Source organism: Camelus bactrianus, chromosome 1, assembly GCF_048773025.1.
Source record: "Camelus bactrianus isolate YW-2024 breed Bactrian camel chromosome 1, ASM4877302v1, whole genome shotgun sequence".
In the NCBI taxonomy this organism is placed as follows: Eukaryota; Metazoa; Chordata; class Mammalia; order Artiodactyla; family Camelidae; genus Camelus; species Camelus bactrianus.
Genome location: NC_133539.1, coordinates 5,211,863 through 5,237,989, shown reverse-complemented (window position 1 = coordinate 5,237,989; position 26,127 = coordinate 5,211,863). Strand labels below are relative to the sequence as shown.

General features: G+C 46.3%; 1 protein-coding gene across 8 annotated transcripts in view; it reads left to right on the top strand.

Annotated features, from left to right (window-relative positions):
- Positions 1 to 26,127, top strand: part of B3GALT5 (beta-1,3-galactosyltransferase 5) — an 86,802-nt gene that overhangs the window by 28,179 nt on the left and 32,496 nt on the right. For 5 of the 8 annotated variants that reach the window (XM_045506818.2, XM_074352709.1, XM_074352866.1 and 2 more), the window contains 2 exons: positions 5 to 175; positions 833 to 12,469. The exons of 2 other annotated variants lie outside the window; for them this stretch is intronic. In XM_045506818.2, the coding sequence (XP_045362774.1) occupies positions 833 to 1,768 (936 nt within the window). In that variant the 5' untranslated portion in view covers positions 5 to 175 and the 3' untranslated portion in view covers positions 1,769 to 12,469. Of the gene's footprint in view, positions 1 to 4; positions 176 to 832; positions 12,470 to 26,127 lie in introns of those variants that run through there. One more of the 8 variants, XR_006720147.2, reaches the window with a different exon arrangement.

The following is a 26,127-nucleotide window of genomic DNA, read 5'->3' as shown; positions in this document are numbered from 1 at the left end:
ATAGGGTTTCCTGAGGAAGAGAATCATCTTTTTTTTTTTTTTTGGTAAACAAACCAAGCCCAGAAGCTGATAGTGCCGGACATCGTACGCTGACAGCTCTTTGGAAGGAATTTCCTCTTGGAATCTACCCTTTGGCTTAGTTTTCAAAACAGAGGTTCATCTCACCCAAGAAAGAGTGAGTTATTTGCTTTCTTAATGTTATAAGGCTGATGTGGATGATCCTGGATTTGTCGAGAATAAAAGAGATGGGTGAGCAGAAGATGAAAGAATCAGGAGATTATAAAAAGAAACCTAAAAACCAAACCAAAACAAAAAACAGCTACTGCCAGCAGGAATGGAATTCAAAGGCAGTTGTGGCGCATCTGAAAACTGGTCTTGCATCTCTCTGGGAGTGATGAAATGGTGCTTAAATCAATTAGAGAAGATTGCCAATGGCCCATCCTTTAGAGCTAGAAAGCCTGGTTTCCAGCCTTGCAGGCTCTCCAGCTGGATGCCATTGTGGAGTCAGTCCAGGCAGCACTGGCAGAACTTAGTGATGTGCTTCCGTATCCTTCTAGATTAGGAATCTGACGCTCCCATGGGTGAAGGCTGGCCAGCTCTGGAACCAGGACCAGTGCCCAGTTCCCTGTAGTCCTGATCTCCCACCGTGGAGGGAAAGATGCTGCCTCAGTGTGGGACCACAGCACTCCACTTCTGGGTGCAGTGAGATTCCAGAGTTTTCAAAACATGAGCCGTGAAACATGGATCTCTTTCCCCATCTCAGCCTCCCCGGGGAAAGCTAAACTTGCCCTCCTGCTTTCGAGGTCTGACTGTTTGACTTTGTTCCTTTCAGATGGCTTGTGTGAAGATGAGGTGGATTTATGTTTCCCTGGTGGTCCTGGGAGTCCTTTGTCTGTATCTTAGCCCGTACACTCTGAATCCTTTTGAAGAAGATTCATTTGTTTTCAAGAAAGAAAGTGGGAACTTCCTTCAGCTCCCAGATACAGACTGCAGGCAGGATCCCCCCTTCCTTGTCCTGCTGGTGACTTCGTCCCCCGAACAGGCATACGCTCGCATGATCATCCGGGACACATGGGGAAGAGAACAGACCGTGATGGGAAAACAAATAAAAACATTCTTCCTCTTGGGAACCACGCCCGATAAGGACATCTCGAAAAAAGTGGCCCAGGAGATCCAGCAGCACCGCGATGTTGTCCAGAAGGACTTCTTGGACGTTTATTTCAATCTGACTCTGAAGACCATGATGGGCTTAGAGTGGGTCCATCGCCTCTGTCCCCAGGCCGCTTTCGTGATGAAAACAGACACCGACATGTTTATTAACGTCTACTATCTGACCGAGCTGCTTCTCAAGAGAAACAGGACAAGTCGGTTTTTCACTGGCTACTTAAAACTGAACGAATTTCCCATTAGGAGTAGGTACAGTAAGTGGTTTGTGAGTAAACAGGAATATCCGTGGGACAAGTACCCACCCTTTTGCTCCGGCACCGGCTACGTCTTCTCCAGCGATGTGGCGAGTCAGGTGTACAATGTGGCTGAGAGCGTCCCGTTCATTAAGCTCGAAGATGTCTTTGTGGGGCTCTGCCTGGAAAAACTGAAAATCAAACTGGAGGAACTTCATTCTGAGCAGACTTTCTTCCCCAATGGGTTACCCTTCACCACGTGCCGTTATAAGAGGATCGTGGCCTGTCATCATATCAAGCCTCAAGATATCCTGAAGTATTGGCAGGCTCTGGAAAGTTCCTGGGAAGAAGAATGTCCACATAGCTGAGGGGAGCCCCAGGCACATCTGGACACGCTTCGGACAACTCCTGGTGATGGTTTTTGAAAGATCTTGGGTGGTGTTGCTAAGACTCCTCAGGGGGCAGGGAGGGAGTGAGGAAGGAGGAGGCAGAAGAAGAGGGGGCCGGAGCGGACGCCTGAACCACACGGCTGAGGAACCCCCACTTGGCGCCCTGAGCGATAACAGACAGCACCTCTTGAGTACCTACCTGTTGCACTGTGTCTGGTGGACACCTGCGTGGTCTCCTTTCAGGGGTCAGCATCCTCCAGAGGTGGCAGGTGGTACCATCCCCATATTACCCAGAAGGAAACAGCAGCTTCGAGAGGAACCGGAACCTGTGCCAAGGCGTAGGACCGACAGACACTGGAGCAGGGACGAGAATCCAGTGCTGTCAGCATCCAGGCAGCAGCCGCCAACTCAGCCCTCTCTGCCCCGGTGCTGCCTCCCTGGGAGAGGATGGTGGTGAGGAAGGCTGAGGGCAGTCTAGTTGCTGGCATCCATCAGGCCCTTTCTAGGGTCCCCTCCGCCTCAACTCCCATCCCTGTGCTTTTAGTATGGACACTGGGGTGGACAGATGCACCGCCAACTGCCTTCATTCACTTCGATGGGTCCAGTTAACCTGAGAGCCTGTTGGCAGCCTGGCACTCCACTCCTTGCAAAGCGCATCCTGGAAGATACCCCTACAGTGGCTGCAGCTCATCCCCGAAGAAACACCCAGCTCTAGACAGAAATCAGTTTTTATAGTTTTGGCTCAGAAATTACTATGAGGCTTGGCCCATGGTACAGACTTCTTGGTCCCTCTGCTGAGACCCCAAGAGTGTGGCATCTTCCCCCAGCCATCTTGGCAGCCCCGCCTGTTTGCCTGTTCACTCCACATGCCCTTGGTCTGCACTCCAGGTCTCCAAGTGTGGACTGAGGGGCAGTTGTCACCATATGTGAAGGATTCTGGGAGCTTTTTTGGGAATTCAGGTGGATTCAAATCAAGATACGCTCAAGAACCCCCTGGGACACTGAAAACTGAATGAGGTCTGGTCCCGGAGGGAGTCTCCCTGTGTCCATACCCCAAACCTCATCCCAGCTCAGCTTCTTTGAATTTCTCAGATGGCCAGGAAACAGCTGAGTTTTGTGGTGTGGAGTTTACCCTTTGATACTCGTCTCCAGAGGTTTGTACTAGCTTGTTCTACAGGGTGGTGTAGAAAGGAGGCACCTCTGCCCGTCACTGTCATGTGATGTGCAAAGCCATCTTGCTCCCGGTCATTGGATGACCGGTTCTTACTTTTCACTTTACAGGACTGGACTTTACCAGCACTCCAAGCCAGGACCTCATGTGGCTTGTAAGTGCTGGACGAAGCCCTTACCCAAACTCAGGAAGAGATGTTTGCTGCAAAATGTTCATGGCGATGTTGAACTGCAAAACGAGGTCTGGCACCCTAGTTTTCAGGGTATTTCTTGAGTCTGGATGGAGCTGCTTCTTGGGAGATGTGTTTCCTTATCCTGGCTGCTGTGAACATGCTCGGGTCATGTTCAGAAAAGCCACCTTCTCAGGTGGGAAAATCAGGGCGTAAGTTTCTCTTTTGAAGCCAGATATTGCCAGTGCCACACCCCTCGTAGGACTGGCTGCCTCGGATTTTGGAAACAATGATGGGTCTTGAGAGTGAAAGGTTTGTCTGGCAGTAGGGCTGGGTCGTGCGTTTATGTCCACCTTGTCTGGTATGCTTGTCCATGTGGCCACTGGGATGGGTAGTTGAGATGTGGCTAGCTCAGGGTCCGTCTTTTCAGCATCCGTCCAAACCCCACAGCCATAGGGAGCCCTGAGCACAGGCTCAGTTTCCCCCACAACCTCTATATGTTCTTAAAGGGTTTTCTGCAAAACACGTTTTTTCCCCGTCTAGTCTCTTTATGTAATGAAGTTTTTTTTTTCCCTTTAGGGAAAAATTACCTTGTGACTACAGAACTTGAAGGGGTCTTTGAGCTCCTGCCATCCTGCCTTTACATAGGGTGAAAAAAAAGCTCAAAGAGACCCAGAGACTTGCCCAGGACCTCACTAGTTATTTGTCATGGACTGCAGGTTCCAGAGGGAGTCGTCTTCCAGGACACAGTCTTGCCTGTGTGTGGGAGCAAGAAACTGGGGAGGCGTGAATTAGGAGGCAAAGCTTTTCCGGTAACACCCAACGTGAGTTTCGGAGTGGGAGAGGAGAGGAGTTGGCTGGTGGCACAGTGGCTTGTCTCATAGGCCTCCAGGGAGGAGTGCTGCTGAGAGATGGTGCTGTTGGCCAGGCCCTGAGATAGGGCTTTCCCAGCGTTACCTCCTTCAGTACTCACGACGGCTCCACCGGGGAGGTGACGACCACTTTCCCTGCTTTACAGGCGAGGAACCCGAGGTAGAGGAAGCGAGCAAGAACGGCTGGCCCAGCGTTATGTAGCTGAAAAGTAGCAGGAATAGGATGTGAAGACAAGCTGGGGGGCACCGTGCGCGGTGGGCGCACACAGGGCTGCGGCCCCTGGCCCTGAGCTGGCTCGAGGGGCGCAGGGAGCATCCCAGGGATGCAAGCGCCCACTGCCTTGGCACGTAGGCTGCACATCTGGCCCTTCCTCAGTCTCCCACCGCCACGCTTGCCCACCCTCCAGCATCTGAACCTCCCCCTCCTGTAGGAAGGAACCACTGGGGCTCCTATGGCACCAGCCCCTCCGCTTTGGGGCTTCGTCCCCAGCTCATCTTACCTCTGCGAGAGCAAGACTCCTGCCCGGGCCTCGCTCTCGCCCTCGCCGTCCATCTCCCCTCGGCTGGACACCCCGCGTGCGCATAGGCGGGCCGTCGCTTTCCACCTTCCAAACCGTCTTAAGAATCCTTTCCCGCACTGCCCTGCTTCTGCTCCCTTTGCTTTGTTTGCCCCACAAGAGGATTTTCCATATTTGTCGGCCCAAATTTGTCTCCTGGTCTGTCTGCAACCCCCCCTCATCAGTTTCTGGTGCTTGAGTCCCCCAGACGGGTCTCACTGAGGGCACTGAGGACCCGCGACGCCCCGCCCCCATCTTAGCGCTCTGGTCCCCGGTTCCAGGACACCTGGTGCTCTTGGTCCTTCCACTTGCAGGCCGCTCCTTTGCTTGTTCCACCGCCTCGCTCTGCATCCAAGAACGGGGCGCCCAGCGCTTGGCCTTGACCGCCTGCTTCCCTGGTTTACTCTGGTGGTCTCATCCAGCCCCAAGGTTTAAAATACCCTCTGTCCTGCTGATGGTGCCTGGCTATCTCCAGCCCAGAGCTCTCTCTTGCTCTTCAATCTCGTGTACTCCACAGCCTGCCTGACACCACGCAGTGAGCAAACTCAAACCTGAACTTGGGATGACCCTCTCCCCGACTCTTCCTGGGACACCCCAGGCATGCTCTGCCCGCCTCAGGGCCTTTGCATGGACTGTTCCCTCTGCTAGGGTCGCCCTATTTCTCAGTCTCATGGCCCACTCCTTTGCCTCTTCAAGTCTTTGGTCAGCTCTCTCCTTCTTGATGAGACCAACCCTGATCACCTTCTGTGGAATCGCATCGCCCAACCCTGTGTCCTCTTGCCCTGTGATCATTGCACTCATCACTTTCCAACAGAGTATACAATGTCTATTTATTGTAATGTGTCTGTTTCATTGACTGTTTATAGTTCATCTCACTTGAACAAAAGCTTGTGCAGGAATGGGGCTCTATTGTCTTCTTGATTTACTCAAATTCTTAGCACAGTTCCTGGCACACGATAGACGCTCAGTAAAGATCTGTTGAATGCAACTGAAGTGACCTTTATGGAAGGTGGTTTTAGAGGGGAAGAGGTGAACTGTGGCAGAAAGGGGAAGGATATTTAAAACGCAGCCAACACTGTGGTTACAACATACAGTTCCTCTACAAATCAGTAAGTGGGATCCTGAAATCCCCCTTCTGCTGAAAACTGGGACCTGAAACCCTAGCACTGCTGTATGGCAGGGCTTCTTGACCCACCCCCCCTTTTTCTAGAATGGAAAACCTCACGCACTGAGAAATGGATAGACCCCTATAATGTGCCTGTCCTCCAACCCCCGCACGGCTGACCTCCTCCCACCCACCACGTCCGTCTGTTTTCATGATTCTTGACACCTGCCTCTTTTCCTCAACCATATCCGGCTTTTAGTCCCAGGAGAATGACAGCAATAAACCATGTTGTCCAGAAGTAGATCAGGATCATGAGAATGACTTCAGTCCAGTTGTCTTCTGGGTAGAAGTAACTCCATACGTATGCATCCTTGGGACGTGAAAAACCACGCCATGCCAATATTCGAGGTTATTTTTTAAAACTGGAGCTACGGAGCAATGCCAGCTTTCTTGAGCTGTGCAAGTGAATTCTGGACTTGGGGGCCACTGCTTGGTGTCCCGGGATCTGGGCAGCCTGAGTGTCAGGAGTGTGGATGGTCCATGGTTACCCAGGAAGGGTGTCACCTTATGGGTCTATTTTGACCTCACTGAAGGGATTTAGCAGCTGAAAGCTGGGCCCTGGTTTAGGAGGCAATTTCCCTGATAAACAAGCCTTCAAGGACTATGTTTAATAATAGAAAAGTAAAGTTTAGTTGAACATGTCCTTGTTGACCTAAGAAACTGTATATACAGTGGCATGGAATAAACTGCTTGAATGTGGCAGCAAATTGCCCAACATTTTAACTTTACAAACTGCAGTCCTTCCCTTTTGTTTAATAACTGGACAGTGTTACCCTGCCGTCCAGTCTCAAAGACACCTAAGAGGAGTCACATCAGTCGTTTGGGTGGAGACCCTAGTGTCACAGCGCCTCTTTGGAGGTTGCATTTTGCACACAGGTCTGATGGAATTATCCTAAAACTCCGGCCCCTTTCCTGCAAGCCCAGTCATTGAACTCTTTTGCAGAAGCCTTAGGTGCCCTGAAACGTCCTGCACACATTATATTCTTAAAAACATCTCTTCACATAGAATGCAAAGTCAGTCTGCCCTTACTTCCTGTTATGCTCTGAGGTTAACCACTTTCTCTGATACGGGTTCTTACCTTGACCCCAGGACTGGGGTTCTCCTTCTGACCCCACAGACCAGAGTTCTCAGCCTCATCCCATGTCCCAAGGTTCTCAGCCTGACCTCATGGACTGAGGGTCTCACCCCAAAAATGACGGGCCCTGGAAACCCCAAGACCCTCTCACTCTTCTTTTCCTGCTGCCAAGGTGTGTCTGGCCCGGGGTCACGGTCCTCATTTCTGTAGATGAGGACAGCTGGAATGAAAGGTGAGAAAACAGGTTCAGATGAAGGGAGAATTGCTGTGTTTCTGAACGTACAGGGGTTTTAGGGCTCTGGTCCCACCCCTTTCGTTTCGGCATGAAAACCAGAACTGGCAGAGTTCAAGCTTCAGCCCAGCACTCGGAGCGGCTCCTGGCCCTTGGCCTGATGCTACATCCATGGGGCAGAACTGCCTTTTCCTTAGTCTTGTTTTGAGCTAAATGTACTTACTTCCTATTTGTCTTCAAACACACCGTTGTGACCATGTAGCGCTCTGTAAAAAGGCAGGAAGGAAACACACAAACCAGCAAAACCTGTCAGGCCCCCTTTCCTACACTTGAGCTCCGTGTCTCGAGCCAGCAGCCCGAGTAGCCTCTGTTCCTGGAACCCCAACAGGTGCGTGTCTGAAATGCGCAGCTGGAACCAGACTCAGCTCCTCCTGCCCCCAAGCCCGGTCTCCCCTGGGGCTTCCGGTCTCAGGAAGCACTGTCACTGTCAGTCCCTTCAGCTCTGTGACTTCCCTCTGCCTTGCTTCGGTGCTGCCTTGCCTGACGGTTGCTGATTCCTGTGGGTTTGGCCCCTTTCCTCCGTGGCCAGCATTGTCACCTCGGTCCAGGCCACCACCTAGGCTCAGCTGGCCTCAGGCCACATACTCCTAATTGGCCTCACAGATCGGGTCATGTCACCTTCCAACCTGTCCTCCACTTTACCTCCGGAGTAATTTTTTTTTTTTTAAAGCAGACCTGATTAGGAAACTCAGAGACCCAGAGAAGCTGGGTGATCGCCCCAGGGGACTCTGTCCTCCTGTCCATAAGCTGTGGGCTGTTTCAGAGGTCAGACCAGGGATCCCAGCTTCTGCTGGGCACCCCAGCACAGCTCCAATTACCCCTAAAGGCTAGCATCATATACTTTTAAAACACAGTGAATGAATTTTTATGAGAGTTCTTTGATCCTACTGAGTGTGGTTACTCTGTTGTTGGGCTGCCAGGGTTTGAATTCTACCTTCCTCCCTCCCTCTATAAGCAAATTACCTTTCCCCCAGTTGTTTCATCTGAAAAATGGGACCATAGTCATTCCCACCTCACAGGGTTATTGTGTGGTTTGAGACAATGTGTGTAAATTGCTTGATAATGTGAGTGCGTCCTGATGATTGGCGAGGTTTGGTCTGTGAATTGTGGTGCTCACTGTAGTGGCATGTTTATAGTGATCTGCAGGCAAATCAAGAGATCTTTGGGGTGAGTCTTTAAGACTTCATTTCAGCTCCTGCTCCGTTATCTTCTTGTAATCTTCCCTGGCACTCTAGCAGAAGTTATTACCTTCATGGCCTTCAAAATCTCAGATCCCAGTGTTTCTAGACTCGGTTAATTCAGTAAGTGTGACGAACTGAACAGGTTAAAAAAACAAATGGAGCTGGAGGTGCCTTAGAGATTTTCTGCACTTTAAAAAGCAGCCTCCTTTCTCCAGGTGAGAAAACCCAGGCTCAGGCTCAGGAAAATGGAGTCACTTTGCCAAGTCCTTCCATTAGCGGCTTCTCCAGGATTGGAAACCAGCATCAGAAAGCTCGTGTCAGCCATTCATTCTCTTATTTATTCATTCACTGGGCAAATATGCTCAATCCGTTTTATAGGACGTCAGGAATGAGGGTCAAGCTGAGGTTCACGGCCATTGAGTTCTGCAGACACACCTTGTCAAGAAGACGATGTGTTGACAACTGAAAGAAGTGTTTGTTCAGAGCCTTCTCTGTTGACAAACACCGTAGACCATTTCCACACCTGATGTGCCCTTGAGTCCTCAAAATAGCTCCTCTCATTATAATTAACCTCCTAGTTTTGAGTTGAGAAATCTGACGTTCAGAGTGACTCACTGTCTGACCAGGGAGGCTCAGATGTGGCAGAGACCACCCCCAACCCTGGACCTTCAATGCCTTGCCCTTCACCAGGGTGTGGTTGGTGAGTCCTCCCATGGCGCTTAGGGACTCCAAAGCCTCCTGGGTTCCCCACCGGAAGCTCAGGGCTGGCCCTGCCCAGCCGCCCACGGGGTCTGCCATCTTGTCTTTCTCCCACTTGCCATCACTTGTTTCCCAAGTGTTGACTGCATCTCTATCTGCTCCTTCCCTGTCCTCTTTGACCCTCTGAGACTTGACCCTTTGTCATCTGTGAAGTCCCCCAGAACCTCCTGTTTAGCTGGGTCCTCCAACTTGTCCTGACCAGCCCCATCTTGAGTTCATTCAAGTTCTCCATCTGACAGCTCCAACAAGTTCCTGGCTTCAGAATGCCAACTGAAATAAAATGTACAACCTGAAAGTTGAGAGTTATGTTTTATTTGGCCGACATTTCTCAGGACTTAAGACTTAAGCCCAGGATGACAGCCTCTCAGATTGCTTTGAGGGACTGTTCCGAAAGAGGTAGGGGAGGAGCCAGGATATATAGGCATTTTTATAACAAAGACCAGGCAGTCAGAACATCAAAAGATTCCTGTTAATTAAACCAGACATCTCAAGTTAAATAGTTTAGCGCTTTTCTATGTATGAGAAGGTGCAAAGTTCTGAGCTCATTGAAATCACCCCTTTGATGTGCACCTTAGCTGCCCAGGGCCCGTGTCCTGTTCGTCCACACCCTGCGTCCCCTCAGGGGGCACCGCTGGGGGTGGCAGCAGAGGCGGGGCTGCCTGCTTGTCTGCATCCTGAGTTCCTTCTGCTCACTGCTGAGGGGGGATGGTAGTGGCTGATGACTTGATGGCCGCGGCATCTTTTGTTTACTGATACGTCTGGCAACATTTTCTGTTCACAGGAACATGAGCCCCTCCCGTCCAGTCCAGCCCACTTTCCACCTCTCTCTACCTAAAGCCCTTGCAAGACAAGCCATTTCTCGAAAGACTGTGGGTTTAACACTCCAGGCATTGGCTTCTATCAGTGTGTGTGTGTGTGTGTGTGTGTGTGTGTTTGTGTGTGTGTGTGAAGGTGTGATCCACGGCTCTACACAGAGGCACCACACTCGGGGAGAGCTGGTTTCTCTATGTTACCTGCCCTCCCCCGGAGTCCAGGAAGGGCAGTGAGGAGATCAAGGTGACTTTGCTCACGTGGGTTGTGAAGAGCAGGTGCCCTGGGGCTCTCAGCCTTCGGGGCAGCAGGGTGGAGCCTGAGAGGTCTCACCTGCCGCCTGTTACACAGCAAGCATGGGCCGTGCACTGTGCCTGGTGAGGCGGGAACACGGGTTGCGGGAATGGACCGCCGTCTCCTTGTTCCGAGATGTTCCTGAACTCCAACTTTCAGGCAGGAAGTTTAGAAAGAGTGAAATAAAGTGAAAGAGATCGGACAGCTTACTGGATATGGATGTACTTCTCAGAAACCAGGCCGTGCTCACGCTGCTGTTGAGAGCGGTCTGCACCGCGCCCGCGTCGCGCCCCGGCTGACCGGGGAAAGGCCAGCGTGGTGGCGCCCGGCCGCTCTCCCCGTGGACAGCGGGTGGCTCTGTAACAGGGCCAATAATTAACAAGCCTGCTTGACTGTAACGGCTGCCGTGCGCCTCGTTTTCAACATGGATGAGATGTTTACCTTTTCTGTGTGCGTCCCATTTGAAAGTATTTGTTTTCTCATTATTTTTTTAAGAAGAATTTTAGCATTTGTCTTATCAGGACTGACATTTCAGCAATTTCCTGATTGTTAACTTCTCCCGGGCGTCTCCGCCCTCCGCCCAGGCGCCTGGCGTGTGTCTGGCGGGGAGCGGGTGCTTGGTGATCAGCTGCCAGGTTAGGTATTCGGGCCTAGTGCTGGGCTGTCTGACTAAGCAGAGGATTAAGTGAACTGCGGGTCCCTTCAAACATTAGTTCCTGAAGTCTCTCTTATCGATTATTATTACCACTTATTTTTGTTTCTGTTGATTCTACCTGATCCAAAAATCTCTATGTGAACTTGATCTGAGGTGTCTTGGAAACAAACTCTCAATTCTGTGTCTGGGGATAGGAAACGTGCTCACATTTCTCTGTTTTGAATTTGATGGAAGGATTTGTAGCTTGTGGGAACTTAGGGGTTCCTCGATCTTCCTGGTTTGAAAGTATGACCATCAGGAAAAGAGGCTTTGTTCCCAGATTTGCCCTGAAACTGAGCCGTGAAGCTGCCTGCCCTCTCCCCCTCCCTCCCCCTCCCCCCTCCCCCAACCACCCTTTTGGGGCAAAGAGCCATGAAGGCTGGGCGGGCACAGGGGATGGGGGAGAAGCCTTGTGTCTTCGTGCCTGCCAATTGGAAAACGGACAGACAAAAAATTTTTTTTAATTAATTAAAAAAAATGAATTCCTTTCTTACCAGGCACAGTCAACCTTAAATACAAGCAGAAACAAGAGCCAAAGGTAGTGCTTGCTGCACCAGTACTCTGCTTCGTCTGTCCACTCTGCTACCTCCACCCTCTGGTTTAAGAAGCCCGTGCCCACGCGGGCAGGTCCAGGTGGCCAGGGTGACGGCCCCCCAGCCTGGCCGTGGGCTCGTGCCTCGCACGCTAGCGGGAAGTCAGCGCAAGGTCTTCAAGGGCCCAGTGCTTTAGTTCCCAGACAAAGAGACAAACCAAAGAAGTAGTGATACTCTTAGTTAATTTGGGACTATATCAGATGGGGAGAATTGATTTATTTTCCACCTGGTCAAATGAGACAACAAGACAAATCTGGCTGTCTGGATTTCCATCTTCATGACTGGAAACTACTTAATGCCAACCGAGGACACTCTGTTTTCCTAAAAGAAAAGAAATAAACTACAGAATGACATTTGAAAACATTGTGTCCTTGTGTTTTAGGGGAATTTACTAGATTCTAATGTCATATTTTGGGAGTAGGCATATGTTTTTATTTATAATTTATTAATAATGGTATTTATCTTTAATCAAAATTAAATTATTACCGTAGCATAATGCACTTAATTACGTTTAATTCTAAGTTGTAGATAGAGCTGGTAAATGGGCTCTTCTTGAAAAGTCGGCAATGTAAGGTGGTAAACTGGACAATCTTTTTTTTTTTTTTTATCCCACATTGATGTTTTCTGTATTTATTTTGAGTTTGGGAAAATATTTTTTAAATTTGACTTTGATTGTATATGCTTAGAAAAATATGCTGACATGCTTATCTTTGTAAGAGATGGAGAGCTCCTGTTTCCTTTGAGTTTCAGAAGCACAGAAATGCTGACCCTGGCAGGGTGTTTGGTGGGGAGAGCCCGGGTGAGTGGGGCCGGTGAGGCCTCCCGTCAGGCACCAAGCTCAGGTGTTAGGAGGCAGGTGCCCTGTGGAATTGTCTTTCTCTCAGGTATATTTATATTTTTCAAAAGCTCTCATTTAAGTTTAAGAAATCAAGCCCCATGAATTGATGTAATTGTACCTTTAGAATCTTTGTGGTAACTCATCTCAAAGGCTTGGATTCGTGATCTTTCAAAGTGTCATTTCAATGGAAATAAAGCGATTGAAATGGATGTGTCTTTCTCTGACTTGAGTGTGTGGCTGCCACAATTCCTGTGCTGTTACGGGCCTGAAGTCACCGTTCACCCCTGGTCCCTGTGGGCTGCATCCTGGCCCGTCTCAGACCCAGAACAGAGGTGGGAGGGTCAGGGAGGGGCTGCAGGGCTGTGTGTCGGGGGCGTGGATGCCTGGCGGTGGGCAGAGCAGGGGACATCTTCAAAGAGTGGATGACCCTCCAGCCAGGCCTTGCCTTCCCTGCAATGACAACGTGGGGCTTTCCCTGGTTCCCTCAAAGGCCGGTCCTGTCCCACCTGCCACTCCCCTCCCAGACCCCACTCCCAGCATCGTCCCTTCCCCTACATCTGCAGCTCCAGTCACCCCCTCCTTTCTAGAACATTCTCACTGCACACAAACATGTTTTCATCTCCCACTCAAAGACGACTTTCTGGACCTCCCTCCTTTTCCAGTCCTGTCCCTTTTCTCTACTTTCCCTTAGTATGAAAACGTCTCCAAAGAACAGCTTTCCTCGCCTCACCCATCCTCACCTGGCCTCCACATCGACAGTTCTGGTGGAGGCCCGCGTCCTCCATCCGGCAGGCACCTGCGATTGGCTGGAGCCCTCAGGGCCATCTGACATCGCTGAGCCCGCTGTCCTCCCTCGGGCTCCCCTCCCGAGGCTTCCAGGACAGCACACTCGGCTGCATTCCCTCTCCTCACCTCACCTCTTGGCCTCTCCATCCTAGACTCCTTTGCTGATTTCACTTCTTCTTCCCAACCTTGCCAGCCAGCGTTTGGAGCATCCCCGGGCCCAGACCTCAGACCTCAGACCTCTGCTCCATTGCTGCTTGCTCTGTCTGAGTCAAATGACCTCTTTCCATGTGTCCTAGTCTGCTCGGCTGTAGGAACCAAACACCACAGACTAGACAACTTAAACCACGGAAATGTATTTGCTCTCCATTCTGGATGCTTAAAGTTCTAGATCAAGGTGTTGGCAACCTTGGTTCCTTCTCAGGCCTCTTGGCTTGTAGATGGTCATCTTCTCCCTGTGTCCTAATCTTTGTAAGGACACCTGCCATACTGGATTAGGGCTCATGCTGACAAACTCATTTTACCTTAAAGACCCAGTCTCCAGCTAGCAGATAACCTTGTTGGGTCCTGCTGAATCATGCCCTCTGCCCGTGACAGGCATGGACGCTGGGGGCCACAGCCCACAGAAGGAGGGAACGTCTTTCCTAGCTTTGGTGGTTCAGTCCCTGCAGAGCCCTCTGACTGTCTTCTTTGGCCACAGGCCACGCCTGGGGCCAATCCGTGTTGCTGGGGAGGGGGGCGGAGGAGTTAGGAGGGGCCATGCCTGACCTGCGGCCCGTCCTTGTGGCCTTGAGGGGTTATAGACAGTGGCTGATACTGTCTCATCAGAACCACAGGGACTAGAGAGTGGGCTGCCTTGCCCTAAGGAAAGACCGCTACCTAGGCCAAGTAGGAGAGGCTGTCCACCACGGAGACCGTCAGGCAAAGGGCAGAAGCCAAAGGGGTAACGTTGTAGTAGAGAAACGGCAGAGCGCCTGGTGTGGGTCTGTCTTTGGGAGGAGATTGTCTCTTGCTCTTACCTCTTAAAAATTACTTCTTAAGTAGCCTCTACCTCTTCTGCCCATGAGTCCATGTCCTGAACAGCTTAAACGGTCCACTAATCACAAGCATTCTCTACATGTTAGTAATTGACTTAACACATACTGTTTCATTTAATGCCTATTTGAAACGCTACTAGAATTACCCCACTTTACAACAGACAAAGTGACCTGCATTAGATTATTAAGAAGCCAAAGGAGAAGTGGACTGTGACAGCAGTAATTCCCTTCACACTGGCCTGAGTTTCTCTGTCCACATAGAGCAGTGACTGAACTCAGGAATGTCCCTGGCTGTGACGAAGGCCTCACACAGCTGTACTGTTCCATGACGCAGAGCTGTGAGGTAGGTGCAGGGAGTCGGCTAGGCAGAAAACCACAGAGGCGACACACCCAGTGCGGCCCTTAAGGTTCTAGGTGGTGCCAGTCTGCATGTTCGTGCCTCAGGGCTGATGTCCATGAACCACAACAAAACACTCTTCTCATTAGGAGCCTGCGGCCACTCCCAGCTCTGGGGGGACAGATGTTTCTATTTGTTCTCTTGTTGTTTGAACAGCATCGTGGCCTTGAAGATTTTGGGGGAGGGTGCTGTCCTTTGTCAGTAGAGATGAAGATCGGAACTTAACAATTAGATTCCTGTTCAGGGATGAGAACCAGGCTGCATCTACATTAAGACAGTCTTTTAATTGGTGCTTTTAGCAGTAATGCCTTTAGTAATGCTGCTCATCTCGGGTAAGAAGTCAAGAGTATCAGACAGGAGAGGGACCTTGGCGCTCCACAGGTCCAGCTTCCTTATTGTAGAGATGATGAAACTGAGTCAGGATCTGATGTCTACAGGAGACAACACCAGAACAAGGATTTCCTACTCATTTCACATTAAACCATAGCATGTAAGATCAAATATCAGATCCTGTAATGTGTAAGCAAAGACCACAAAGTTAAAACCATCCAACTCAGAGGCTCAGAAACTTTAAATAATTTGCCCAAAGCTGTCCTTGCTCAGGTTTCTGTAGCAAAAATACCATAGACTGGGTGACTTAAACAAGAGAAATTTATAGCTCACAGCTCTGGTGGCTGGGATGTCCAAGATCAAGGTGCTGGCAGATTGAGCTCCTGGTGAGGCATGCTTCCTGGTTCTATCTTCACATGGTGGAGAGAGACAGAGAGGGCTTCAAAAGAAGAATCCGGGGGAAGGGGGCACAAACATTCAGTCCATAGCAAAGCTGGAAACTGATCCTGGAGTTCTAACTCCAACTGTAAAGCCTAGAATTCAAATTAGAGCCAGAGGTACACATTTTTAAAGCAAGTATATGCTTTGATTTCCAGCAGTTTACGACTGACAGTTGCTCCACATTAATTCATCAGATTTTTGTCTAATACTTACTGTGGGCCAGGGTTCCTGCCCTCTTGGAACTCACTTTTTATTAAAGAAAATGGTTTGGAGACAGGCATTCCCAGTGCAGAGTGATAAGGGCTTTGGTGAGCTTCATGCTGGGTGCAGTGGGTGCACGGAGATGGGGTACCTAACATATTCTTGAGGGACCAGGAACGCTCTCCAGGGAAAGTGAAATCTAACCTGAGACTTGTGTAAGACCCAGCCTCATGGGAGGAGCAGGAGGGCTTCAGAGAGAAAAGCTATTGTGTGGAAAGGCTGGATGTGAGCAGGAGCGTGATGAATTGGGGAAAGAAATATTGTTCAACCCAGTAGAAGCAGAGTCCAAAGGGGTAAGACTGGCTGTGGACTGAATGGTTGTCCCCCCCAACCTCCTGCCCAAATTCACAAGTCAAATCCCTAGTCCCCAACATGATGACATTTCGAGTTGGGACCTTTGGGAGGTGACTAGGTTGTGAGGGTGGAGCCCTCCTGATGCGATTAGTGCCTTTATCTGAAGAGACATAAGAGAGATCATCTCTCTCCACCATGTGAGGATACAGCAAGAAGCCCAAGAAGGCATTTGTCTGAAAAGCAAGAAAGAGAATCTCTCACCAGGAACCGAATCTGCTGCTGCTTTGATTTTGGACTTCAGCCCCCAAAACCGTGAGAAACACATCTGTTCTTTAAGCCACCCAGGCTGTGGTATGGTTATGGGAGCTCAAGCTGACGAAGACAAGGCTAGGTCATTTGGAGCCAGATGATGAATAACTTCACAAGATGTGGTGCGACACAATCCACAATGGTCCTCCAGGACCTCCCACCCAAATCTCCAGGACTGTGAATATGATGAGACAGTACAGCCATGATTATGTTACATTACATGGAAAAAGGGGTTTTGCAGACACAGTTAAGGTTACTAATCATTGGCTTTGAGTTAATGAAAAGGGAGATTATCTGGGTGAGTCCAGTCTAATCAGACGAGCCCTTTAAAAGCAGAGAGTTTTTCCTGGCTGGTGGCAGAAGGAGATGTCAGAATGATGCCAAGATTGAGGGCAATACAACGTGCTGCTACTGGCTTAAGGATGGAGGCAGCCACTGTCAGGGAAGGTGGGCATCTTCAGCAAATGGCCAGAGTGGAAGTGGGACTTCAGTCCTACAGCTCTGAGGAACAGGACATGCCAACAACCTGGATGAACCTGGAAGTGGATTCTTTCCCAAAACTTTTAGATAAGGGCCCAGCCTGGCTGGCACCTTCACAATGATGTGAGGTCCTTAGCAGACCCCTGTCCAGCACATTCAGACTTCTTGCCTGCAGAGCTGTGAGATAATAAGTAGTGTGAGGTGATTTGTTACACAGCAACAGAGAACTCCTATTCAAGCCAAGTTAAAAACAGTTAGACATTATCTGAAAAAGATGAAGACAGTATCTTTTAAAAGTCCAGAGAGGGGGCCAGGATGGAGTGGCAGACTGGATAATAAAGCAAGAACCTTCAATAGGCTGCATACAAGAGACCCACTTTAGGGAGAAGGACACATATAGACTGAGAGGGAAAGGATGGAAAAGGATACTCCATGCAATTGAAAAGCCAAAAAAGCAGGTGTTGCAGTACTGATTTCAGACAAAATAGACTTTATAACAAAGGCCATAAAGAAAGGTAAAGAAGGACATTTTATAATGATTAAAGGAGTAATACAAGATGAGGATATTGCACTCGTTAACATACATGCACCCAATATAGGAGCACCTAAATACATAAAACAATTACTAACAGAGATAAAGGGGGATATTGATGGGAATACAATCATAGCTGGAGATTTTAACACCACATTAACATCACTACACAGATCTTCCAGATAGAAGATAAATGAGGCAACAGAGAATCTAAATAATACAATAGAAAAATTAGATTTGGTGGGTATTTTCAGAGCATTACACCCCCCAAAAATAGGATATACATTCTTTTCAAGTGCACATGGAACATTTTCTAGGGTTGATCATGTACTTGGGCACAAAAGAAACCTCAACAATTTTAAGAAGATAGAAATGATCTCAAGCATCTTTACTGACCACAATGCCATAAAACTAGAAGTCAACTACAGAGATACAAAAGATAAAAAAAGGAAAGCATGGAGATTAAACAACATGTTATTAAAAAAAAAAACCCAATGGGTCAATGATGAAATCAAAGTCAAAATTAAAAAATACCTTGAGACAAATGAAAATGAAAACACAACCACAAAAAGTTTATGGGATGCAGCAAAGGCAGTGCTACGAGGGAAGTTTATAGCGATACAGGCCTTCCTCAAAAAAGAAGAGCAATCTCAAATCAGCAATCTAACCCACCAGCTAAAAGATTTAGAAAAAGAAGAGCAAAAACCCCAAAAAGCAGCAGAAGGAAGAAAATAATAAAGATCAAGGAGGAAATAAATAAAATAGAGATTTAAAAAACAATAGAAAAAATCAATCAAACCAAAAGACAGTTTTTTGAAAGAGTAAATAAAATCGACAAACCTCTGGCCAAACTCACAAGGAAGAAAAAAGAGAGAGAGCACAAGTAAGCAAAATAAGAAAGAAAAATGGAGAAAGTACAACAAATAACATAGAAATACAAAATTTCATATGAGAATATTACAAAAAACTTTATGGAACCAAAATGGATAACCTAGAGGAGATGGACAAGTTTTTGGAAACATACAGTCCACCAAGACTGAACCAAGAAGAAACTGACCACTTAAACAAACCAATCACTAGAAATCAAATCAAATTAGCAATAAAAAAACCTCCATACAAATAAAAGTCCAGGACCGGACGGCTTCACGGGGGAATTCTACCAAACTTACAAAGAACAACCCATAACAGTCCTTCTCAAACTCTTCCAGAAGATTGAAAAGGAGGGAATACTCCCAAACTCATTCTATGAAGCCACCATCACCCTGATACCAAAACCAGGCAAAGACACTACAAAAAAAGAGAATTATAGGTCAATTATCACTGATGAACATAGATGCAAAAATCCTCACCAAAATATTAGCAAATAGAGTCCAACAGCACATAAAGAGATTATACATCATGATCAAGTGGGGTTCATCCCAGGGACACAAGGGTGGTTAAACATACAGAAATCAGTCAGTGTAATACATCACATCAACAAGAGGGAGGATAAAACCACATGATCATCTCAATAGATGCAGAAAAAGCATTAGATAAAATTCAACACCCATTTATGATAAAAACTCTCACCAAAGTGGGTATAGAGGGACCACATCTCAACCTAATAAAAGCTATATATGACAAACCTAAAGCCAGCATAGTACTCAATGGTGAAAAACTCAAAAGCTTCCCACTAAAATCTGGGACAAGACAAGGCTGCCCTCTATCACCACTCTTATTCAACATAGTCTTGGAAGTCCTAGCCATAGCAATCAGGCAAGAGAGAGAAATAAAAGGGATTCAAACTGGAAAAGAAGAGGTAAAAGTGTCACTATATGCCGATGACATGTTACTGTATATAGAAAACCCTAAAAGGTCCACACAAAAGCTACTAGAGCTGATTGAAGAATTCAGCAAGGTAGCAGGTTACAAGATTAATGTTCAAAAATGAGTTGCATTTCTTTACACTAATGATGAATCAACAGAAAAAGAAAGTAAAGAAACAATCCCCTTTAAAATAGCACCTGAAGTAATAAGATACCTAGGAATAAATCTCACCAAGTAGGTGAAAGAATTACATACAGAAAACTATAAACCATTGATGAAGGAAATTAAAGAAGACTTTAAAAAATGGAAAGCTATCCCATGCTCCTGGATTGGAAGAATCAATATTGTTAAAATGGTCACACTGCCCAAGGCAATCTACAAATTTAATGCAATCCCTATCAAATTACCCAGGACATATTTCACAGAACTAGAACAAAGCATTATAAAATTTATATGGAACCACAAAAGACTTAAAATTGCCAAAGCATTACTGAAGGAAAAGAAAGAGGCTGGAGGAATAACTCTCCCAGACTTCAGACAATACTATAGAGCTACAGTCATCAAGACAGCATGGTATTGGTACAAAAACAGACATATAGACCAACGGAACAGAATAGAGAGTCCAGAAATGAACCCACAAACTTCTGGTCAACTAATCTTCAACAAAAGAGGCAAGAATATACAATGGAATAAAGACAATCTCTTCAGCAAATGCTGTTGGGAAAACTGGGCAGGAGAATGTAAATCAGTGAAGCTAGTACACTGCCTTACACCATACACAAAAATAAACTCAAAATGGATCAAAGGCTTAAACATAAGACAAGATACAATAAACCTCTTAGAAGAAAATATAGGCAAAACATTATCTGACATACATCTCAAAAATGCTCTTCTGGGACAGTCTACCCAAGCAATAGAAATAAAGGCAAGAATAAACAAATAGGACCTAATTAAACTTACAAGCTTCTGCACAGCAAAGAAAACCATAAGTAAAATAAAACGACAACCTACGGAATGGGAGGACATTTTTGCAAATGAAACCGACAAATTCTTGATCTCCAGAATATACAAGCAGCTCATACGACTTAATAAGAAAAAACAAACAACCCAATCCAAAAACGGGCAGAAGATCTAAACAAGCAATTCTCCCAGGAATAAATACAAATGATCAATAGGAACATGAAAAAAAGCTCAATATCACTAATTATCAGAGAAATGCAAATCAAAACTACAATGAGGTATCACCTCACACCAGTCAGAATGGCCATCATTCAAAAATCCACAAATGACAAATGCTGGAGAGGCTGTGGAGAAAGGGGAACCCTCCTACACTATTGGTGGGAATTCAGTTTGGTGCAGCCACTGTGGAAAACAGTAGGGAGATACCTCAAAAGACTAGGAATAGACTTACCATGTGACCCAGGAATCCCGCTCCTGGGCATATATCCAGAAGGAACCCTACTTCAAAATGACACCTGCACCCCAATGTTCACAGCAGCACTATTTACAATAGTCAAGACATGGAAACAGCCTAGATGTCCATCAACAGATGACTGGATAAAGAAGAAGTGGTATATTTATACAATGGAATACGATTCAGCCATAAAAACTGACAACATAACGCCATTTGCAGCAGCATGGATGTTCCAGGAGAATGTCATTCTAAGTGAAGTAAGCCAGAAAGAGAAAGAAAAATACCTTATGGGATCGCTCATATGTGGAATCTAAAAAACAAAACAAAACAAAACATAAATACAAAACAGAAACAGACTCATAGACATAGAATACGAACTTGTGGTTGCCAAGGGGCGGAGGGTTGGAAGGGATAGACTGGGATTTCAAAATGTAGAATAGATAAACAAGATGATACTGTATAGCACAGGGAAATACATACAAGATCTTATGGTAGCTCACGGAGGAAAAAAATGTGACAGTGAATATATGTATGTTCGTGTATAACTGAAAAATTGTGCTCTACACTGGAATTTGACACAACATTGTAAAATGACTAAACTCAATTAAAAAAGTTAAAAAAAAGTCCAAATGTATCCAACAAGAATTTCAGGAGGACTGAGAGAATGGAGGCGGGGCAGTATGAGTATTCTCAGAGAGAGGAAGAAACAAAAGAAGGAGATGATTATTTTGCTAAAACAAGGCCTCTGTACCCCACTTACTGAGTTGAGACTAAAGGACAGGGTTTTGGATGAGGCAGAAAAGGCAGCTTTGTTTCTCTGCCATGCAAAAGAGGTCACAGTGGGCTAATGCTTCTAAGACTGTGAGCCTGCTGGGGAGAGAAGGCAGGGATTTTTACAGTAAAAGTGAAGAGTTCAAGGGTGGAGCTGGTTTCCATAGAGACCGCATACAGGGTAACAAATTACTGCAAAGTTGTTTCTGTTTTTGCAGATGCCAACTTTCCCTTCCCTCTGCTGGGTATTAAGTTCAGTTCTGGCTTTAGGAGTCTCTTAATAGCCTTGTTTCTAGAACAAAGGATTCATAGGAAGGGACTCTGTGGAAAAGAGCTCTAGAGAGAAACTTGTGCAATTTAAAGTCAGGCTGATAAATGCTTTCAGCCTTTTAAGCAGGCTGAGGCCTGTAACCTCCTGCGGCAGGCTGAGGCCTACAGCTCCAACAATAGGATATAAGGAAACCACAAGGGGTTAGGAGCAGGGCACTGGAGTCAGAAGCAGGGCACTGAGCATGATCCTTGCACACAGCACCACAAGAGGGTTGGGTCGATGACAGAAACCCTTTAAACCAGTACACAGTTAAGCAGTTACAAAACCAGATTCTACAGGCCCTGCAAGCACTCAGCACACAGGGTGACGATCGAGCCCCACCAGCCACTGGGAGACACCAGCCACCAGGGTGTGTTTGAACACTCGGACAAAGAGAAGATCTCCAAAGCTCTGGAGAGAAAAAGAACACGTGTCAGAATTGTGCTGAATTTCTCAGTTTTACTCTCAGGGATTATTTCCAACCTAGACATTTTTACTTAGCCAAACTATCCATGGGGCGTAAAAGTAGAACGAACACATTTTTGAACATATATGGGTGAAAGAAAGGACTTTTTGTGTTAAAAATTGAGATTTTACTACTAATAGAGGTAAAGAATCACTGCATGATGGACTTCAGGAAGAAGCCTAGAAAAGCACACACAATTAATAACTCATGCTGGTTGACATCTCTCAATCCCTACACAGATAAAGGGAGAAATAAGTGTCTCTTCTCCCTCTCGCACAGGAAGAACACTGATAAATACCGCCCTGCCTCAGGCTATGGGGTAAATCTTAACAAATGCCTGAAGAGTGACTATCATGGGGACTGTATTTTCTGACCCCGGTGCAATATAAAAAAATGCCAAAAAGCCAGCCCCAAACCCCTCTTCCTTCCTCGCCATCACGTGTTTAGAAGCTGAAAAACATATCTCTAAAGAATTCATGTGCCAAAGGGGCCAAAACAGACATCACAAATGTAGAGGACTAAACACAAACTTACTTACCTACCACACTTTCGGGGCATGACTTGGGCTGCAGTTAGAGGGTTGTGCAGCTCATTCAGAGCATGAGGGCGCCGGAGAGGGGGTCGGGACACTAAAAATCTGTGGAGCTGAGTGGCATACTCCCAGAGGAAGGGCTTTTTTTTCTGTTACAAATAAGAGCGCCAGCCACTTGCCAAGCTGTGCCCCCAGGAAGCAGAGAGGCACCTTTAAAAGTCTGCACAAAGGGGCCCTAAGGGCTAGTGGAGCCCTGAATGAGGCTGGCATGGTACAGGGAAGCCAAGTTGTAACCCTGGAAGTGTTTGCTTAAAAAGAGAGTTTGGAAAGGCTCTAAACAGTCAGTACAAAAAAAATGCAATGAAATAATTGCAAAAAAAAAAAAAAAGTAATGATAAGAAAATAATAAGAGCAGAAACCTATAAAACGGAAATTAAACAATCAAATATGAAACAGAGATTTAAAAGCCTCAAACTGGTTCTTTGAAAGTACTTTCAAAAAGCGGTATTTTTTTTTTGTTGTGTTTTTTTTTTGGGGGGGGGGTAATTAGGCTTATTTATTATTGTTATTTTTTAATGGAGGTCCTGGGGATTGAACCAGGACCTAATGCCAAGTAACACTCTACCACTGAGCTATACTATTCCAGCCAAAGAGGTATATTTTTGGTATGAGGAATTAAGAAAAAAGGAGAGAAGCAACAGACAATATTAGGAGTTTTAAAGAGGAAATCCAATTATAGATTGAGTAGAAAGTGGAAAATTATAAGGGAGAGTATGAGCCAAAATATTGGAAAACATCTAAGAGCTGAGACAATTTTCTAGAAAAACAATGACCAAAACTGGCCTAAGAAGAAACAGAACTACATCCACATGTAAGCACAACTTCATTATAAACACTGGATCGGTGGTCAATAAAAAGCTCAGGCATTTACAGGACATATTTTATCTTCCAAGATTCAATAACACCCATTGTATGCAAATTGTCCTAGAAAATAGAAAAAAGGACATCATTTTTCAATGAATATTATGAGGCTTGTGTGACATCAATACTAAAACCAGGCAGGCCCAGTACAAGAGAGGGAAATTTTGGACCAATCTCACCTACAAAAATAGATGTAAAGATCACGAATAATCTACTACTGAAATGAATGTTGCAGTATCTTAAAAAATATGATAGTATTGTTTAAGATGAGAAATGGTAGGTGTAATTTACAGTAACAGGATGTATTAGGGTGTAAGTTTGGCTCCTGGAACAGAGAGATCTAAAATAATAGCAACTTTAATAAGATAGAATTTCATGTCTTGAACAAAACTCTGGACAGGTGGTCTAGAGGCAGGGTGGTGACTCGTGATCAACAGTGACATAGACTCTGTCATTGCCTTGCCACCTTGAACATGTGGCTGCCATCGTGTGGTCCATATGGCCACTCCAGCCCCTGCCTTCGTGATATACTCTACGTAGAAAGAAGGGAGAATGGGCAAGCAGAGATCGTGCCTGCCTATCCCCTGGCCGCCCCCGCAACCCTGAAGGGCAAGAAGTGGAAATCACCCACACTTCTTCAAATCACAGCTCATAAGCCAGAACTAATTCATGTGGCCATGTCTACCTGCAAGGGATTTGGGGAAAGCATTGAGTAGGCATGTGTCCCCCTGAAATTTTACCACTGTGGAAGAAAAAAAGAACAGATAATAAGGGAAATCTAGCTGTCTCTGCCCCAAAGAGAGGAAAAAAAAGATTCTCTTATTGAATGCAGAGAAAACATTTAACAAAATTAAATCCCTTTTGTTATCAGTCAGTGTTCTCCAGATACGCAGAAAAAGTATATATTTCTACTCAAGTTTATATATTAACAGAGTGCATGTGTGTGTATGTGTGTATATACATACACACACAAACAGATTTATTTCAAGCAGTTGGCTTAGGTGATTGTGGAGGCTGGCAAGTCTGAAATCTGTAGGCAGGTCAGCAGACTGGAAACTCTCAGACAAGAGCTGACGTTGCAGTCTTGAGGCAGAAATTCTTTTCTAGGAAACTTCAGTATGCTCTTAAAGTCTTCAACTGATTAGATGAGGCCCACCCTCATCCAATTGGCGAGTACTTCATTGCGGTGTAATCTGCTTTACTTAAAGTCAACTGATTGTAGAGGCTGACCACATCTACAAAATATCTCCACTGCCACATCTCAATTAGTGTTTGACTGGATAACTGGGGACTCCAGCCTAGCTGAGTTGACTTTTACCAAACTAACCATCATACCACTCATGCAAAAAAAAAAAAAAAAAGGAAAAAGCAAGTAAATTAGGCTTTGAAAGTATTTCCTTAACCTGATAAAGGCAAATGCAGCCCATATTGGTTATGTTTTACATCTCAATATTTGTGCATATTTTTAGGCTGCCCAGCACCTGCATCTCCTTGGTACATTTGGGAATCCACCTTTCCGTGAATGTCAGTGAGAGTCTAGCCCCATTTACTACTCTAGAAACCCAAAAGGCCAGATCCCACCCCAACTCCTCCCCAGCCACTCTGTCTTTAAGTCTTGCTGATTGGATGGTCTACCAGTGACCTTGATCTGGAATGGGTTCCACAAAGAAGCAGCGCTAGCTAGGGACTGTCTCTGGTGGCAGCGGCAGAAGCATCTGGCCAGTGTCCTCACCAGGCTGCTCTTGGAAATTTCCCTGGGCCCTGGGTTTCCACCTGGCTTCTTTGGTTCATGCTTGTTCCCTAAGTCTGCTTTTTTCCTGCCTTCTTATTGATTCTGTCAGAAGCATGATACCTCTTTGTTGCTGTGGCTTTTGTGATCAGTTTAGCCTGAGTCAGTTTCTGCTGTTTGTAACCATAGACTCTAATTGGTATACACAGAAAGCTTACGGCGGAAATCAAACTTAATGGTGAAATGTTAGAACATCTTTTAGAGTGGTGTTTCTGGACTGGAACAGAGGCAATATTGCTTCCTGGGGGACACTTGGCAATGGCTGGAGGTTTTTCTTGTCCCAGCCTGGAGGAGCAGTGTGCAGGTGGCGGGGAGGGCTCTGTCCCAGGGCATCCAGCATCCGGTGGGTGGAGGCCAGGGGTGGTGCTGCACGTCCTGCAGAGTCAACAGTGCTGAGAGGGAGAAACTCTGCTTTACAGTAAGAACCAAGACAGGGAGCTTTGCTTTCAGTGTTTCTATTCAGTGTCATATTGGAGAATGTAGAAAGCAAAGTAAAATAAGTGAAAAAGAGATAGAAGGACTGCAAAGGGAAAAATGTTTATCTGCTGATGATATGATCTAATACCTGAAGATAACATCAGAAACTAGCAAAACCATAAACAGCTCATCACTGCTGCTGGATATAAGATCGACACGTGTAAGTCAATAACATGCCAACAACAACCACTTAAAAAGGAATAATAGTACTTCTCTGGGCTAGTTTGCAACTTCTTGTGAATATACAGTTATATCAAAATAAAAAGTTTTGAAAGCTAATTTCAAAAATTCCTTTAGTAACAGCAACAAGAAGTATATGATATTTCAGATTAATTTAGCAAAAGTATGTAAGAAGTTTATGAAGAAAATTACATATCTTAAATGAGGAACAAAATAAGAATTAAATAAGAGACATATCATATTCATATTTGGAAAAATCCAATGGGGGAGGATGTCATTTCTTTAAAAATTCCTCTATACATTCAATGCAGTGCCAACAAAAACCCCAGCAAGGTTT